We start from the raw sequence: 20,350 nt of genomic DNA, 5'->3' as shown, positions 1-20,350 counted from the left end.
CATTGATTTTAACAAAATCCATATTTTTTCTATCAACTAAAATTTCGATACAACAAAATGAAGCTCAAACAAAAGTAAAAAACAGGTATTTATGATACTATCCAGGTAAATAGCAAAAACTAAAGTTCATGTCTTGAAACTCTAGAAGTAAATGGTAACCATAATGAAGATAAACTATAGGGGGCAGACCCAGATCTACGTCATAGTATGCACTGGTAAAAAAAAAAAAAAAAAAAAAAAAAAAAAAATAAAAAAAAATAAATGAGAAGATATTTTTGCCAGTACAAGGCTTTTGGTTAGCACAGGCACAACTACCCACACAGGAGCACATTTTTTTTTGGGGGGGGGGGGGAATTAGACAAAAATACGAAAAAACTAGCAAATACTTAGAAACTACGGAGCTCCTGAAATACGCTAGACAAGAGGCTCAAGTTAGGCTCCAACATGTGCTCGTACATACGATAGCCTTTCTAAGAATTTCTGGCTCTTTTTTAAAGATTGCAATTTGGCAGCATAGAGTAAAAAAGGATGTGCAGCAAAACTCACATCTATCAAAATGTGTGTAAAAAGGTTGATATTACCACAAGACCTTTAAAGTGAAGAAGCTCAAGATAGGCCGAATGGGGGCTCAATCAAGTAACTCTTCATTTTTGATCTTACTTTAGTATGATCAGGAGTCAGGACTGTCAGCCATGGTACTACTATACCATTTATGGGAGCTTTTTATGGGTGGCAGAACATTTTTCAAAATCAGACTTTACCCATAGAAGGGGAGCTCTTAAATCGATCCTGTACTTCAAAGGGCCATGCTTACCCTATTTACCAATTAAGTCAAAGAGCTTAATGAGTCAACCCATGCTAAACGATATGATTCTGAAAGTCATCTCAACTCAACCATCTCATAGTTCGTCAAATTTTATACGGACACAGGTTGATATGTTTTCCAAGTTATAGATTTGTTAACTCTTAATATAGAAGGATTTATGAATTAGGTTTATTTGGATTTACATTAATAAAAATTTACACGAACATACACATTACAATAAAAGTATTCGATTTGACTTTTTATAGCTTAGTCATTCTTCTGTGAACTTTTCCAAATTGTTTGAAAACTGGTTCAATTTCAAATTCTTAACATAAAAATCACAGTTTATAGAATTAGCAGTATGATCATACCCTATCTCACCCATTATAAAACCCCGGACCAAGGTGCGAATGCTCCAGAGAACGTTTTTGCAGATAGAAACATAAGCGGCATTAGATCTTTTCACGGGTAGACAAGTCAGATTTCTCTTGGACACGAAACAAGTGGAAACCCGCTATGACGAATAATGCACTTTGTAACCATTTCTCATTGATTGACGGAAACAGACTAACCCGCTAATGCAAAAAGAAGTGGGAGGAGCTTTTTGTTCGTACCGAGAATGAAGACCAGAAATGATCTGCGATAAACTTACTGGATAATTCTATAAACTGTGATAAAAATATACAACGTAAGCTTGAAAACGACGCATCTATTGTGACCTTAAACTTGGTCAAAAACTTTATTCTGATCAATTTTGGCCCAAATTTTGTTCTATATAATTGCTGAGAAACCACATAAGAAGTCAGATAATTCACAGGCCTATGATTATGCCACACCTAGTTCTATGACCTTACCCCCCCCCCCCCGTAAAATACCCTCGCGGAAAATACTCCTCCTCCGGAATATACCCCCAGAGAAAGTATCCCCCCGCCGCGGAAAATAGCCCCCCCCCCAGAATATATCCCCCGTGGAAAATATTTAAAAATTTTACTTGAGTTTTTTTTCCCGTAAGGGGAAGAAATTTTGGTACTTGTGTATTATACGCCACTCACTCAAGTTTACGCTGTGTAAAACTCGAAAACAAACCGGTTTCTTCTTTAGTTTCTTTAAGCTTAGCGTGAGACAAGACAAAGACAAGTGACAGAATAGATGAGAAATCTATAACTTGGGCTATATATTTGCATATAAAGGGGGTAGATAAAGTGTTTGGACAGTTTGAAGTCAGAGAACAATTCTTAGTTCACAATATGTAGAATAACTGTGCCTAGCACATTTGCAGGCAGACCCGCTCTACTTTACCCCCCCCCCCCCCCTTAATGTGCAAATATATAGCCCAAATTTATTTCAAAAGCAACGAAAAAAACTAACGAAGAAACCGGTTTGTTCTCGAGTTTTACACATCGTAAACTTGTGTGAGTGGCGTATAATACACAAGTACCGGAATTTTTCATGGAGAGAGAGCCGGATTTCCCGGTATTATTTAAAACGATCATAAATTAAATTTAAAAAAACAATCATTTTCAACTGAAAGTAAGGAGCAACATCAAAACTTAAAATGCACAGAAATTATTACGTATATAAAAAGGGTTGCCTCCTCCTCAAGACCTCACTCTTTACGTTAAAGTTTTTTTTAGAATTTTAAAACACAGCTTATTATTCTAATAAAACGGAAATTGTGTTTCAGGAATCGTTCTTAAAGAATTAAGACAAAAAGTCAAAACTTAAGCGTAAAGAGCAAGGTCTTGTGGAAGGGGCAATCCTTTCATATACGAAATAATTTCTGTTCGTTTAATGTTTTGATGTTTCTCCTTACTTTCAGTAGAAAAAAACCTGTTTTTTTTTAATTTGATTTCTTATCGTTTTTAAATAATACCGGTAAATCCGGCTCTCTCTCCATGAAAAATCCCAGTAATTGTGTATAATATGCCAATTACTCAAGTTTACGATGTGTAAGACTCGAGAATAAACCGGTTTCTTTGTTAGTTTCTTCCACAGTTTATATAATTAGCAGTATGATCTTTCCCTATCTCACCCATTATAAAAACCCGGACGGAGGTGCGAGTGCTCCAGAGAACCTATAAACATAAGCGGCATTAGATCTTTTTCGGGTAGACAAAGAATAATCACCTACGGAACAAGTACTGACAAAACCACTTGGCCGACTCACCAATAAGTGGACAATAAGTGCACAAATAAGCAGGAGGAGCTTTTTGTTCGCACCGAGAATGAAGTACCAGAAATCATCTGCGGTAAACTTACTGGATAATTATATAAACTGTGGTTTCTTCATTACTTTAGAAACAAATTTGGGCTATATATTTGCACGGGTCTGCATGCAAAATGTGCTAGGTACAATTATTCTGCATATTTTGAAGTAAGAATTGTTTTCTGACTTCAAACTGTCTAAATACTTTACCCCCTCCCCCTCCCCTTATGTGTAAATTTATAGTCCAAATTATGTATTTCCCATCTATTCTATCACTTTGTCTTTGTCTTGTCTCACGCTAAGCTGAAAGAAACTAACGAAGAAACCGGTTTGTTCTCGAGTTTTGCAGAGCGTAAACTTGAGTGAGTGGCGTATGATACAAAAGTACCAAAATTCCTTACTCCTACGGAAAAAAAATCAAATAAAATTCTCAAATTCGGTAAGCCTGATTTTCCACAGGGGGGGGGGGGTATTCTCCGTGCGGGGGGTAAACGCCGGCCACCGCCATACCTATGATCAAACCAATAGTCCCAGCAAATATTGCCCATCAGACTACTATGAGTTGATTTTCATGTACACAGCCAAACATCTGAAACAGCACACTCCCTAGTTTATTTTATTTTAGCATTATCGGAGAGAACGTCTTTTTTCTTCTATTAATGGACAAACAATTTACACAGTGAATGAGATTGGAGTTGTCTGGCATTATTTCTACAATGCCGGTATAAGATTTGGTGGGGGATGATGAAACCCCTCCAAATTGAAACGTCAAAAATCTCTATAAGTACACAAAATTCCATACAAATCCGATTGAAATCTTGGTGACGGTCGACGTCCAACCCTTAAAAAAAAGAAGCAAGATAGCGTAATATATTTCTTTAGGGGGGGGGGAGGGGTGGTAGGCCACAGAGAGGAAAATGTAAAAAAGGAAAAAAAGAAAAGGGATTAATTATAAGAAGAATATAACAAATTCTCTGCTACGGATTTTTGCCTTCTTTAGAATTATTTTGGGCTGTTTCTGCGAAAGTTCATAAAAAAATGGACGATAAACAGTTGAATTACTAAAACAATGTGCGCTAACAATAACATTTCTTACAATTATTTATCCTCGGTAGCTCAGCCACTGGATTATATTTTAGAACAAGCAAATCAGGCTCGTTTGGCTGCTATAATCCATTTAAAGATGTTTGGCTTTGAATAAATTAAGAATCGAATTTCTTAAAAATTCTGGTAAAACCTTTGGTCCACAGCAGAGTCATAAAGAGAGAATATTGACTATTATTTACTCAATAAATTGGCATATTCGTAAACAGGACTTCAATTTTGAATTTCAATTTTAGCACGGAGTTTTGAAGGAAAAATGTTTGAAGTTGGAAATGTAGGAAAAAAAAGAAGAAACATACATTTATTTTTTCCATTACTTAGACAAGACCGTATCCAGGAGTGGAGCGTTACCGGGTTTAAACCCCCCCCCCCAAAAAAAAAGAAGAAAGAATTGTCTGGCTCGTAAAATAATAACAAAAAAATATATAAAAAATTCTGATATGTTTTTAAAGTTTTCTTTTGTCCCCCCTCCCCGAACAAAAATCCTCGATACGGCTTTGCTTATAGACATCCTTAATTATTTGTAATTCTTTTTTTTATGCTTCAACATCTATTACAGGGCCTTATTACAGAAGCAGCAACAAAGAAGTAGGGAAAACAAACCTCGTGATGCCAATGTCCTGTTTCTCCTTCTTCAGCTGGTTTAGTTGTACCGCAGCTTGTACACTTAGCACACTCAGGGCAATGCCACCTGCCATCTGGCCGGCGTTTTAGACCACAGCATTTCAAATGATAATATCTGTCACACATTCCACAATTGGCAAAACGTTGTTCGTTATTTGCATCCAATCGGAATTGGTCGTTACAAACACAGCAAACACGACATATACTGCACATCCAGTTGTTGATCTCACGGATACGATTATACATGTCAGGAGTCAGACCAACACACGTCATATGAGCTAAAACAAAAGAAGCAAATCAACATCAACGAACACGTGTATAACTTATTTTTGCAGTCGTCTAGGCAATTGCCTAAAGATCTTACTGGGGAGAAGGAAACATATTAAGAAAACAATTCTTGCTTCTTAATATGCAAAATAATCATAGTTAAGACCTTTTGCATGAAGCTAAGCTTTATCTTCACTTCTTTCATTGTTTTTCCACTTTTTCCATGAAATTCATAAGTTTTTCACAATAACCTTTGTTTAATTTTGAAACGTCTGCGAAATCCAGCACTGTCAACTGAAGATTCTGGCCGTTTTCTGAAATAAAGCGCTATCTATATTTTTTTTCCCCCAGATAATCAATACACTTGTTTCATGAATTTTGCGTTAACACCCCAGCAATTACCTTAACATCCTCTACAGAAAAATTGGTACGGAGTGTCTGTTTCAGGGATGATTCAAAACTGAAGAAAGGGTTTAAAAAAAAAAGATAAATATATTAGAAAAAGTGGATAAACACTTAAATAGGTGAAGATAAAGGTTAGCTGCATGCAAAATCATTAAATACGATTATTCCTGCATATTATGAAGTAAGAATTGTTTGTTTTTTTTCAACATGTTTGCGTCTCTCCAATAAATCTCTAGGCTTTTCCCGTCATTTAAACCAAATTATTAAGATTCTATAGTATGTTCATCTTTAGAACTTATCAATCCCCCCCCCGGGCCTCCAAAATCTTTTATTTGCAGTAAGACATGTAGGTGAATTGTCAAGAAAAGTTTTGCAAGGAGGAAGGAGGGCATTCCAATTCTTAGAGAATATTTAGATGTCAAAATGGTAGATTAAATCCATACGCTTAACTTTACCGAAGTTAAGGAGTAGAAGGCATCCTTCTTTAATCATGACTTCTTGAAAAAATCCCATAGCCCCTTGAAACAATTAAAAAACTATCTCTAGGGAAATAATCTGTTGGCATATTAAATAGTTGAGCCGTTCTTAAACAGATATGCGTGATTATTCAGGTTCTACATTATATTTGTATAAATGATTACTAAACTAAGCATATGTTAAAAATTAAGAATCATGGTCTGGCAATATAAAACACCAATCTTGAACTTATTCTATTACTATTTAGCTTTTCTTTCAACGCTGAGATAGAAAGTATTTAAGTAGCATTAACAGTCGAGTCAAACAGAAGACCTAAGTATTTGAGAGAAGAAACAACACGGAAATAACTACTGCGCCAACATTGATAGTTACGGAGGATTGCGAAATGCAGAAGAAAAACTCTGTTGTAGAGGAGGCGACTTGGGGGCCGATCTCTCTGAGACCAAATCAAAGTATACCAATCGCATATTGGAGAGCTTGGATATATATGCATATTGCATTCCCGCTCTGATTTCCCGCTCTTCCAATTCCGAAGAAGAGTTTCAACACCACTTTACTGAGGTAACTTGATTTGTCGACTCTTTCTAATACAAATCACTTCGATGCTCAAACGAGTTCACTTTCTTGTCTGGATTTTTCCATTATTTGTGGAACCATTGAAATTATTCCTAACACATCGTACACCTTTTACCCTAGCATTAGCATAGTTGCAAACAGGTGTAGGTCACGTGAGGGGGGGGGGGGGTCTATAACACCTTTTTACTGGGAGAAAGGAATGGAGAGGGAATTTTTAAAGGCTTAAAAGTTCAAAATTATTTATTATTATTTATTGGAGGTTTTTCGAACAAATAGGGGTAGATTCACCACTGTTCCCTATGGGCGTATGTTATCATTAACATATAAGCGACATTGGCCATTGAAACTATTCTATGAGTTTTTGGACTAATTTATTAGTCACAAGAATAAACAATGTACAGAAAAAATTAGGTTAACTAGTCTATTAGAACATAAGTTAATGATTTGTAGGGCATTTTAAGGAATTTTTATAGACATTTTTGGCCTTAAAACGGATAGTTTTGTATGAAATTTTAATATTCTCATGGTCTCTACAATCCGACACTTACACTTCAAAGAACTCTGTAACTAAATTTACTAAAATTTTCAGATACAAGGTGTTCACATAACGACTACGTTTTGACATCCTCATGTTAGCTTAAAGCTATTGTGCAAACAAACATATTCTATTGTAAAGCACATTAAACTTATGGGGGGTGGTATGGGGTATTTATCAGATTTTTTTATGGAAATGGCTTAACAACGTTAGAGATATCTATCCTTCTAAATTTCTCGAGGGATCCTTAGGATCAATTTTGGCAGATAAAGGCCTTGCGTTCTTTTCCACCCTTAACCACTTTATATCTGGACGTTCCCAAAAGATAATTTTCCACAGAAAAGCAGATAGAATCTACCACATGCAAGGTGGAGGGGGGGGATAGAATCTACCCAGAGAGGGGGGGGGTTGTTAGGTGGTTTTAAACCCTTCCCAAAATGTTTTTTTTTACTTGTAAAACGTAACAAAAATGGATATAAACAAATTTTGTATGCATTTTTAGTTTTTTTTTGTGTGAGCCCTTCGCCCCCCCCCCCCTGAAAAAAAATCTTTGAGTAAAACCCCCTCCAAAAAAAAATCCTGGGTACGGCCTTGACTGCATGCAGCATGATTTATGAAATAAGCAGTGGATTGTATGGTGGTAATATTGGGGAGTTGTTTCTTTATGTTGACTAAAAAAAAAGAAAAGGTTTTGGTCATCAGATTCTGGGTGCTTTTGGGTAATTTTGATTAGATACTGTATATCAAGCAAAAGCTGTATAGCTTTTAATATAGTGGTCCGAAGGTCGGTGGTTCAACAGATTCTCTGAGACCATGGGAGCCAATGTATGAAAAGAAAAAAAAGAGGCCCTCTCGAAGAATATCCTGAAGAATCAAGTAGAAAATATTGAAAAATTCAAGTCTACGATTGAGCTTTTCGTAAACATGATTTCTTTTTATCTTCTCCCCTTAAAAGTTGAACATAGATGCACATAAATAAAATGGATTTCGTATAAAAAAAATCTAACGTTCGGATCAAAGGGCTTCTATTACAAAACATTTGGCGATTTAAAATCAAAATTCAGCAATTTGAAGCGTTCTCCTCGCGCTTTATATTAATATTGTCTTTACTGTATGAAAAATCCAATTTATCTCAACTTTCCTAAAGTAATCTCAGTCAAGTGGCGGACACTATGGAGAACACTTACCGTACATTATCATAGAAAAAGAAGGAAGAAGAAAACAAAGACAAAGCAGAAAATTGTCTTTCTACTGTATAGCAAAAGAACTTACCACTTACAAACTTACCACTTACAAAGAAACTTACCACTTTTCAAGCATTTAACACAATGAAGCAGAGGCTCAACTTTTTCATCTTTCATAAGCTTCTTTTCTTCATTGCATATTTTACAAGGAACACCTGGTCTTTGATATGGGTCTTCAGGCTCGGCATCTGAAGTAGTATCTTCGTTCTGAGTATCGTCACTAGATGAAGATGAACTAAAATGTATGAAACAGCATGAAGATTAGAAGAACTTCAGGGAACCTTCTTTGATTAAACCAAAAGATTCGATTTGTACATCTTGAAATAAAACTAAAAAACACCCCGTTATTTTCAGATAAGAAAGATGTGGTTATTTCTTGTTTCATTTTATGTTCCGGGCTCCAAAATCTAAAGAAAAAAAAAATAAGCGGGCTTTAGGGGACTTTCAAAATTCCAAACTGTCCTGGTATATTTTCTATACCATTTCAAAGACTTACAACTTTTGAAAAAAAAGAGAAAATTCAGACGAATAGCCCTTTTGAGCTTTTTTTTGTTTTATTGGGAGCCCTAGACATGCTAGAACATAGGGAAATAGCCCACCTAGTTGGTCATAAAATTGAGGGCCATCTTTTTAGTTTTGTCTATATAAAAAAAAATATACTAAAATTTTAGACAAATCCTATTGTTACCTGTATAAACCTACGCTGTGTATTCAATAACTTCCTTTTCTACTGAAATCAATGCCGAATTTTCGTCTGCTTCTTCATAAAAATTTCACTCCTTATTCTCTCAATGTTAATAAAAACACAAACCAGTGTAGGTAGAACTAAACCCAGAACTATTATTGTGTAATAGGATCAAAGCACTTGGCATCAATTTAAACTAAAGGCATCTTTATAAGGATTAGTAATTGATACCATTTAACCATTTACATCTTATTTAATCTTTTGATTTCTCGTCAGAAACTTTCTCAAAATACCTTTGAAACCCACTCGAGCCTTTGTAACCTACTTGTAATTCCTAAAAACATCTAATAATAACATTGCACTACTAATTACCGATTTTCATGTATGAATTGGAATAAATTAATTTAAAATTAGGTTCTTTAAAATTGGTGTTACAAAGGTGAAGCCAAGTTTCGCGTTCAAGAGAAATCTAACTTGTCTACCCTTGAAAAAATCGAATGTCACTTATGTTTATAGTTGTTTAAATGTTCTCCGGAGCACTTGCATCTCGGTCCGGGTTTTTATAATGGTTGAGGTAGGGAATGATCATACTGTCTTATATTTATATACAGTGATTGTAATTAAGAAGTTGAATGTTAAAGTATTAAGTTAGTGGTGACAGGGTACGTGATGTTGTATTTATGTTTGAATTTGTTTTCCTTTTTAAACTTCTTCTGAGGTTAAAGTAAATTTAGTTTTTATTTATTTTTTTTTATTTTGTGGTTTTATTTGATTATCCTTCCGCCATATTATGCCTTGACATGTGGAGGGGATTTTTTTGTCTTAGATCTTAGACTCCACTTCAGAAAATACTGGTCTTTTTTTCTTTTTTCCTTTTTTTTGTTTTCTTTTTTTTGACAGTATCAATAATAATTAAAAAATCTTGGGTAACTCTATTACCTGATTGAATTAAAAGAACAACCTTTTTCGAAATCAAAATAAGGAGCAGAATAAACCAGAAAAATAACATAAATTATCCTGTATATGAGAGGGGCTCCAAACACCCTCAAAAAAGAATGACAGCAATCGCCTCGCTCTCAACGCTAAATTATGAACGGTGCTTTTATTCAAAATATTTTTGAGTGTAATGTTTAGCCCAGCTGTTAATTCCGAATTTATTATTTACTGATTGCGTTTCAGAACATTTGATCTGGAAACAAAGAAGCCTTTTTATTTTTGAAGTATTGTTAAAAAAAAGTATTCGTTGGTGCAACACCACTGTTGTTTCCTGAAGAACTAACAAAAACAGGTCAAATCTTTGTATTAGGAGTAGGGCGTCGAGAGTTATAGCAACCCCTCATACTTTCGATTTACTTTACTTTCGTTTAGAAAAAAATAATTTTTAAATTTAATTTCTACTCATTTTCAATATCATATTCAGGTTATTTTGGAGATTTGTCTCCAAAATATATTTTTTGTATATTTCAATCTTTCTCATTGGAATAACGATTTTGAGATAAAATCTCACATCATTTTTTATTTTTACTGCTAAGATCAGACTCAAATATTCTACTCTTACAGTATCCTACTTTCCATTTTTTTTTCATTTTTTCGATTTGAGTAGATTTTTTAACCATAGTTTTGTGGGAAAATAGGAAAGAGACGGGTATTTCTATAATCATGTAGGATTAAAAACGGAAGGTCTTTTGGCTCCCATAACTGTTTGTGCACAAAAAAAAATTATGAGTCATACTCCATAAGTCTCATCGTTCTACCGCAATTCATTGATCGACTTCCCTCGCCCTCTGATTCAATGAATTATGAATTTGTATTCTAATAAGGACCGTCTCAAGCAAAGAGCTATATAAGTAATACTTGTTATTTGCATCACTGGGCCACAAGGTGTGCCCTCTTTAATATGCTTTTCATACTGTCAAGCCTTTTTATATAAAGTCTAAATGTAATTTAAATCTGCGCTTTCTGAGTGGTTCATTATTATAAACGAAGCTACTAGCCTACTTATAAACAAACATTAATTCAACTTGATTCAAATAAATTCAAGCCTTCAACCAAGCAATATGCAAGGGTTTTTGGTTCATCGAGGGGGGGGGGGGAGTTGGAACTATAAGAAAGTATAAATACACGAAAAACATTGTAGAATTATAAACATTGTGATATTTCTTGTGAACTTGGTACCAAAGGGTCTAGATTGATTTGGCAATCTTGCCATAACTTTTAGAGCTTGGATAAGAGATCTGACTAGACGACTGAAACCGAAAAGCTGACTCATAATTTCCTGGAAATCTTAGAAAAACCATTTAACCTCTTGTGTTTTCTACTGAAAACAGATATTGAGTTTTGATGAAAGTTAAATCATGGGAATGTTTTTGAATAAACGGAGCAGAATTGTATTTATTTTTTAGTTCAAGAAAGGGAAGTCCCTGAAAAGTTTCTAGCATACCTTCTAAAAAAACGCTAAAAATCACCGAATTATTATTAAAAAACGCTAAAAAAAAAAACGAATTATTATTTTCATAATTCACCCGTTTTTGGAGTTCCCTGTGGCGTTATCCGCTTTGATTGACAAGCATACCGACAAAAGGATGTAAAATTCCATTGTAACGTTGCGTGAAATTCCGTAGATTCTCAACAGATCTCGATAGGAGAATTCGCTGAGCCCTTTGTCTTTATAGCGGTCAGCCGATGCTGAGGCTCGCAAAACGATGATTTAAGGTACAAGACAACCAAAAATACAAGATCAATGTAAGAAACTTGTTTGATAGTGTAATTTTCCTGAAATGACTTGAGTTACAAATTTCATAGGGTCCTTAGGTTTTACAAACAAACAAAAAACCCATAATGAGCATTTCCACGTCGATAAAATGATATAAAATAAAGAAAAGAAGAAGATTCTCTAGTTCTATCAAAATTTATTTTTCTAATTAAAAGTTCCATAAAAAAAAATCAAAAGTTGGATCAAAATGAAAGTTCTATCAAAACTTATGCATGTTCTAGCATAAATTTTGAGAACAAATCTCGATTTTTCAATTTTTCCATTTTGATAATTACCTTTGCTGATGTCGAGTACCATGTGAGCATCCCTTTAGAGTCAGGAGAAAAATTTTGAAGATCAGAAATATATTAGAAGGAGATTATGATCATATTTTATTTCTAACAGGATGCATGCAAGACGTAAAGAATGAAGAAACTTGCAATATTTGCTTAGAGTCAAAACTATGCTGCAGGCTTAATTTAAACGCGTTCTAAATGAGCTTGATTTCTCTAGTGCTGTCCAGGATTCTTTCCATAAACAGACCTATGTATTAAAGTCGATCCAGAAGTCTGTACTATTCAAACCCCCCTTTATTGTCTTTTTGTGAATGCGGTCAGAAAATATTAAAGCAGCCAAACAAAGTTTCTGACAAGTCATGTTCTCCGGTTTAGGTGACAACAGACGAAGCCTAAAAGAGATGATTTTTAGTTTGAAAGTGGTATTTTCAGAGCGGAAATTAGTTTTTAGAACAAAAAGCAGCGATTTAGAACCGATTTCGGCTAAACGATGGAGACAATTTATGAGGCATCCCTCTGGGCCAATACACAATAGATTTTTAAAGGATCGTTGGTTCAGTTATAACTTTTCGCCGACAATATATACATTTGTCAGAATTTTTTTTGGAACTTTACCCAACAAAAATCTTTTTAGAACCTTCAAGGGGAATCCCCCTCCATTATTTAGTGATTGACACGATTGCTCGTAGTGCTGAAAGGATAGGATAAAGTTCCTCCTGAGCCCTTGCTGGCGCATAGGGCGTCGAGTCGACGTTTCAGTTGCTGGATGTTTTTACAGGGACAAGTAGCAAGCTTGTCACCCAACCTTGCTGCAGCGGGGATTGAACCCTGGTGCTCCGTATTGGCAAACAGAGCATCCGAGGTTTTTACGACCACTTCTTCCATAAAAACTTTATATGCCCCCCGGGCATAAGTTACAACTCTTCCCCCGGGCTGGGGGGGGGGGGGGGTATGTTGGCCCTTATTTTTTTTATCTGATCGTTGGACTATTTAAAACAAACTGGAAATCTCAAAATTCCGACCCTTTTGACCCAAAAAAGGTAACTAGAACTTTCAATTTCGAATCAAATGAACCATTTCTGAAGTTTATACAGCCACCCCTTACACACAAACGTTATATACACCCAGGACATAAGTTGAAAACACTTGCCCCGGGGCTCTGGGGGGCTGTGCCGACCCGCGCAGTTGGTATTATCTAATTTTGAACTATTTTTAACAAAATGGATATCACAAAATTTTTAAAGGATGGATTTGGGGAAAAAAGCCGTGGGGGGGGGGCTAGCTGCTCTCCGATCTTTTGACTCTTGAAAAGTGAACTAGAACTTTCAGTTTCCAATCAAATGAGCATTCTCTGAAGTTTATACGAGCCTCCCTTCTACAAGAACCATATATGCCACCAGGGCATAACTTACAACGCCTACCCCCGGCTTCTGGGGGGTTGTGTCGACCCCGAAGTTTTCGTTATATGATCTTTGAACTGTTTTTAACAAAATAGCTATATCAGAATTTTATTCTGATGTATTTGGGGGAAAAAGTGCGTAGGGGTGTTAGTTGCTCTCCGATCTCATTTGACTCTTAAAAAGTGAACTAGAACTTTCAATTTCCAATCAAATGAGCCCTCTTTGAAGTTTATACGAGCATCCCTACTATAAGAACCCTATATTCCCCCAGGGCATAACTTACAACGCCTGCCCTGGGCCCTGGGGGGTTGTGTAGACCCCATACCTTTCGTTGTGTGATCTTTTAACTGTTTTTAACAAAATTGCTATCTCAAATTTTTTTCGGATGTATTTGGGGAAAAAAGGCGTAGGGGGGGGGGCTAGTTGCCCTCTGATCTCTTTTGACTCTTAAAAAGTGAACTAGAACTTTCCAATTCCAATAAAAAGGAGCCCTCTCTGAAGTTTATACGAACATCCCTTCTATAAAATCGAAAACTCAGTAGTTTACTTTCTGCATTAAGAAAAGTTAGAAAAATATATCTCTACTGAAGTAACAGTGTAAAAGACACTGGTGATAACCTAAAAAAAGACAAAAAAACAAAAAAGAAACGAAGCTGAGTAACATACTGCCTCAACATGAATATAAAATTGGTATTTTCATAAAAAGAATAATCACTAAAGGGTGTTAATTTTCTTTTCTTATGGCTGAACGTGTCGAAATTATGGCCATACAAAGCCGGAAGATGGAGTTCTAGTGCCCTTTTTAAGTAACAATTGATACCGCGCCTCAACAAAGTGCATTTTTCGGCAACACTGTGTCATCAAACAACTGTTTTAGGGCCAAATAAGGCCAAAGCGCAACACAGTAAAATACACTGAGATAGCTGATCAGTTTAAAACTATCAAAAACCTTGCACAAAACCTAAGGGTTTCAATGAACATACAACAGGGGATCGCATGCCTTTCGTCCATCAGCAATATAAGTCTATATTGGCACGTTTGCAATATTCTAGGGATGGGGGTGGGAGTGGGTAGGCTCAAATAAACTTCAAAATTTAGATGAATGATATAGAAAATACAAAAAATTATAGGAATGATCTTAAAAACCTTGAGATGTTAGGGGTTGAAAGGGGAGACCCAAGATCCCCACCCTCCATACATGCCTGTGACTATGATTTAACCCAAATGAGACCTTTAGATGAAAATCCACAAATCATTCAAGACAATTGAAGAATAAAATTCAAGCATTAAAACTTTAATATAATTTACCTATTCCCAGAAATTTTTGATTCATTTTAGAGAACACAATATTTTTTTTTCGAACACAAAAATTTATCCCAGAAATGTCTTGCTTGATTTTAGAGAATGCAAAATGTTGGTTTTCCCTTAAAAGAATCTTAAAAAAATAAGAAATAATAAAACCTTGAGTCCTCAGAAGAACTAGAATCGTCGGAATCTGATTGTTCACCATCAGACTTTAAATCTGCAGGGGGTGCTGCCACCACCGTATTGAGTGGTAACGACTTCAATTCTTCTGGCGTGTAATATTTAACTTCGTCTTGAAATTGTCCAGGAAACAAAGCAACTGGATACAAGTTCATTGCTTCTTCCCTCTCGACGACTTCTATCGGTTTTACTTTGCGATGAATTTGAAAGGTTTGTAAGTCAAATGCACAGCCTCGTTTTTCTATTCTCTCTTTATTAAAAGATGCGTTCCATGACAGAGCATCTCTTAAAGCTTGAGTCCGGATGTCCATGGTTGAACTAATTCCATCGGTTCTAGGTTTTTTACGCGCTGTTTCTTTACGCTCTTTTTGGGCCTTTTGATATTCATCGTATTTTTCTGGAAAATCGCTGTAGAGTACATCTAGAACCTCTGACACTCGAAGGGCAGTTAATCCTGCAAAATAAATTTGTGTTGGCTAAAAATTTACTGATTGCGAATGGTCATCCAAGCAATAAAGGGGGTTCGTAATTAGCTTTTTAACTTTTCGCAGAGAATCATCTGTGGAAGAAGGCAGAAATGACACTGACAATCGGAATCTCACTGAATTTCTTTCATTAAAATCGAGAGGCATTATAATTATATTTTGGTTAAAGTTAATTAAGCTAAACGAAGACAAGCTAGTTAAAGCTGTATATGAAGAGATGTTAAAGAGTGCTTTGAAAATTCGTGGCCATCCCCGATTAAATCATCAGAGGCAACGCTGTAGCGTTGCCTATAGTAAAGGCCATACGGGTCAAATATTTTATTATTTTTTATTTTTTTTTCCCAGATGTAGTTCATATGGCAGGGGTCGTCGTAGAAACTTCAAAGGGGGATAATTTGATCGGAAATTGAGATTTCTAGTGCCCTTTTTAACTGTCGAAAGTGACTGGAAGGCAACTAGCCCCCCCCCCACGCCCATCATTTCCCCAAACACATCCAATCAAAATTTTGATATAGCCATTTTGTTCAGAGTATTTGATTTCTAGATAGTAAATGTGTTTTTGAGGAGGACAATCCCCCACAACCCTCAGGGCAAGGGTTTTAAGTTATGCCCTGGGGGCACATAAGGTTTTTATAGAAGGCGTTGTCGTAGAAACTTCAAAACAGGCTCATTCGATTGGAAATTAAAATGCTAGTGCCCTTTTTAATAGTCAAAAATGATTGGAGTGCAACTAGCCCCCCCCACGCCCATCATTCCCTCAAACACATCCAATCAAAATTTTGATATGGCCATTTTGTTCAGCGTGGTTGATTTCCAGATAGAAAATATGTTTTTGAGGAGGACACTCCCCCACAACCCTCAGGGCAAGGGTTTTAAGTTATGCCCTGGGGGCATATAAGGTTTTTATAGAACGCATTGTCGTAGAAACTTCAAAAAAAGCACAGTCGATTAGAAATTAAAAGGGCTAGTGCCCTTTTTAATAGTCGAAAATGAATGGAGGGCAACTAGCCCCCCCGCCCACCCCCATCATTCCCCCAAACACATCCAAACGAAATTTTGAGATAGCCATTTTGTTCAGCGTAGTTGATTTCCGACTATAAAAAATATTTTGAGGAGGATACTCCCCCACAACCCTCAGGGCAAGGGTTTTAAGTAATACCCTGGGGGCATATAAGGTTTTTATAGAAGGCGTTGTCGTAAGAACTTCAAAACATGCTCATTCGATTGGAAATTAAAGGGCTAGTGCCCTTTTTAATAGTCGCAAGTGAATGGAGTGTAACTAGCCCCCTCCCTCCCCCCACGCCCATCATTTCCCCAAACACATCCAATCAAAATTTTCCGCTAGCCATTTTGTTCAACGTAGTTGATTTCCAGATAGAAAATGTAGTTTTGAGGAGGACACTCCCCCACAACCCTCAGGGCAAGGGTTTTAAGTTATGCCGTGTGGGAATATGATGTTTTTATAGAAATCGTTGTTGTAGAAACTTCAAAGCCGGCTCATTTGATTGGAAAATCAAAGGACTAATACCGTTTTCTATAGTTGAAAGTGATTGGAGGGCAACCAGCCCCCCCCCACGCCCGTAATTTCCCCAAACACATCCAAACAAAATTTTGAGATAGCAATTTTTTTTTCAGCGTAGTTGATTTCCAGATAGAAAATATGTTTTTAGGAGGACACTCTCCCACAACCCTCAGGGCAAGGGTTTTAAGATATGCCCTGGGGGCATATAAGGTTTTTATAGAAGGCGTTGTCGTAGAAACTTCAAAACAGGCACATTCAATTGGAAATTCAAAGGGCTAGTGCCCTTTTTAATGGTCGAACGTGATTCGAGGGCAACTCGCCCCCCTCCCCACGCCCATCATTCCCCCAAACACATCCAATCAAAATTTTGAGATAGACATTTTGTTCAGCGTAGTTGATTTCCAGATACAAAACATGTTTGTGAGGAGGAAACTCCCCCACAACCCGCAGGGCAAGGGGTTTTAAGTTATGCCCTGGGGGCATATAATGTTTTTATAGAAGGTGGTGTCGTAGAAACTTCAAAAAATGCTCATTCGATTGGAAATTCCAAGGGCTCGTACTCTTTGCAAAAGTAGAAAGAGATATGAGTGCCACTAATCTTCCATACGGCCACTAGCTCCACAACACATCCACTCTATATTTTAAGACAGCCATTTTATTAATCTTGGTTTTAGGATCTTGAACATAGGTCTTTGAGGATTAGAGCTCACCCAAAACCCTCAGGGCAAGGGTTGTTATTTAAGAATTCTCCGAATCCTTCATATTATTTCTTATGGAAGGATGCTCGTATAAACTTTAGAGAGGGTTCATTTGATTGAAAATTTAAAGTTCTTGTTCACTTTTTAAGAGTCAAAAGAGATTGGAGGGCAACTAGCCCCTCTCCCTCCTCCACGCCCTAAATGCATAAGATAAGAATTTTGAGATAAACATTTTATTAAAATAGTTCAAAGTTCAGATAACAAAAACTCCGGTGTCGACACAGCCTAACAGGGCCCAGGGGTAGGCGTTGTAATTTATGCCCTGGGGCATAACTTATTAAGGGGGGTTTATAACTTATGGGAAGGGGTTTTGTATGGGAAGAACACATAGGAAATCTATTATAATTATCCAATTATAAGGAAATCTTTGGCACACAAATTCCTATTAAGGTCAATTCCAAACAGTCGTGATCTCTTTGTGTCAGCAACTGAAATGTTCTAAACCCCCTTATTGGAGCTATTTTTTCAATCCATTCATTGTTGTCAATCGCTGTCCACAAGTTATGCGAGTTGTCTATTGTTCATATATAAGGTTTTTACCAAAGAGGTAATCGTATAAACTTTGAAGAAAGCCTCATTCGATTTAAACTTAAAGCTCTAGAACCGTTTTTTAAAGTCAAGAATAATCGGACAGTAAGCCCCCCCCCCCCATGCCATAAAAACTTGAAACCTTTTGCAATAAAAAACGAACGAAAATTAATTTAAAAAAAAAATCTGAAAAATAAGTTTTTCAAAGAAAAGTAAAGGCCATTTTAAACTTAAGCTCAGGAGATACAAATACCTGTTAAAATTCAAACTCAAAACGACCAGAAATTACTATTAAAGAATAAATGAAACCCAAAACGAACAGAAATTAAATAAACAATCATAGCAAAAAAAATACAACAAGTAATAATATAAATGAATAAATGGATCTTAAAGCGAGTAATGCTTAGATTGAATACGAAAATCAAGCTTAAAACGAAAACAAATATTTTCCTATTGAAGTATAAATGAAACTTAAAACGAACAGAAATTAAATAAACAATCAATGCGAACAAACGTACAATATATATTAATGTAAATGAATAAATAAATCTTAAAACGAGTGAAACTTAAATTGAATATGCATATCAAGTTTGAATCGAATAAAAATAACTACAAACAAGAGTTTGGGTATCGTCTCACTGCAGAAGCCTAAAATCTACTGCGTCATTGGCGCTTTACTGAAAACGAATTATATTACAAATGTTTTCTTTTGTACTTAATATTGAAAAAAAATATTAAAATTACAGTAAAATTTTGAACTGATGAGCTTTTAGCAATTAATATCATTATGCATCAAATATTCAGTTTAATTTATTCGTTCTTTTCAATATTGGTCAAGGCAAATATAGTTTCACTACAAACAAAATTTGGATACAGCCCCCTTCTTTAACTGTAAATACCTAAAGCCTTCAGCGTCATTGGTGCTTCACTGAAAACGAATTACTCGTATATTACAAATTTATTATTTTCCAGTTCTTACAGCATTGAAAATGAAAATAAAAATTACAGTGAAAAAAAAATCTTGAACTGATGGATCTTTCAACAATTAATATCATTATATATCTAATATTCAATTTGATTTTGTTCATACTTTCCAAGACTGTTCAAGACTCATATAGTCTTGCCATTTTTTTTAACTCTGCCATTTTTTGTAACTAATCGTATTAGTTTGTTATGAAAACATTTTATGGCTTCTAGGTATTTCTATTTGAGCGGAAAACTGCACCTCAAACTTTGTGGAACATGCATTTTCTTGCATGAAACACCAAAATATAATAAAATGTCAAGTTTCAAAGTGTTCCACCACTCGCAAGCAAGTGCCATTGGTATTTTTGAATCCGCATGGTCAATTTAGGGGGTGGAGGGTAGGCTAATTCTCGTAGCAGCCCCATTCCGTCGTGGTATGGTTCACATTTTCAACACCTGGCGTCCGGACTATAATATAATCTACCAAGCATACAACTACCCCAAATCAGTATCAATAAATAAATGAAACCCAAAATAAACAAAAATTAAAACAAATATTAGAGTCAAACTCAAAACGAGCATAGATTAATATGAGTAGGCTTCAAAACCCCTATGCTTTCTAAAAGCCAGAATATAATTTGTACTTTACTGAAAAAAAAATTCATATGAGTTTACTGAAAAAAAATGTGCATTGTCAATTTAATATACATATGCTGATATTTATTCCCTAAAATCTTAATTAATTTTTGATTTCTTAAAGTTACAAAAGTGAAAATATTTCAAAGAATTGCTTTCAGTAAGGCGCCAATGACGCAGTAGGTTTTAGGCTTCTGCAGTGAGGCGATACCCAAACTCTTGTTTGTAGTTATTTTTATTCGATTCAAACTTGATTTGCATATTCAATTTAAGTTTCACTCGTTTTAAGATTTATTTATTCATTCACATTAATATATATTGTATGTTTGTTCGCATTGATTGTTTATTTAATTTCTGTTCGTATTAAGTTTCATTTATACTTTAATAGCAGAATATTTGTTTTCGCTTTAAGCTTGATTTTCATATTCAATCTAAGCATTACTCGCCTTAAGATCTATTTATTCTTTTATATTATTACTTGCTGTATGTTTTTGCTGTTATTGCTTGTTGAATTTCTTTTCGTTTTTGTTTTAATTTATTCTTTAATAGTGATTTTTGGTATTTTTTAGTTTGTATTTTAAAATTTATTTGTCT

At 35.4% G+C, this 20,350-nt stretch overlaps 1 protein-coding gene across 3 annotated transcripts in view; it reads right to left on the bottom strand.

Annotated features, from left to right (window-relative positions):
• Nucleotides 1-20,350, bottom strand: part of e(y)3 (PHD finger protein enhancer of yellow 3) — a 64,495-nt gene that overhangs the window by 4,396 nt on the left and 39,749 nt on the right. For all 3 annotated transcript variants that reach the window (XM_089092481.1, XM_089092483.1, XM_089092482.1), the window contains exons 6-8: nucleotides 14,838-15,315; nucleotides 8,306-8,478; nucleotides 4,719-5,017 (exon numbers count right to left, since the gene is read on the bottom strand). In XM_089092481.1, coding sequence (XP_088948607.1) covers nucleotides 4,719-5,017; nucleotides 8,306-8,478; nucleotides 14,838-15,315 — 950 coding nt within the window. The remainder of the gene's footprint in view (nucleotides 1-4,718; nucleotides 5,018-8,305; nucleotides 8,479-14,837; nucleotides 15,316-20,350) is intronic.

This window comes from Artemia sp. Qi Xiang Cuo, chromosome 7, assembly GCF_049724085.1.
Source record: "Artemia sp. Qi Xiang Cuo chromosome 7, ASM4972408v1, whole genome shotgun sequence".
NCBI classification, from domain to species: Eukaryota; Metazoa; Arthropoda; class Branchiopoda; order Anostraca; family Artemiidae; genus Artemia; species Artemia sp. Qi Xiang Cuo.
Note: the sequence above shows the minus strand (reverse complement) of the source record. Positions and strands in the feature narration are given on the sequence as shown.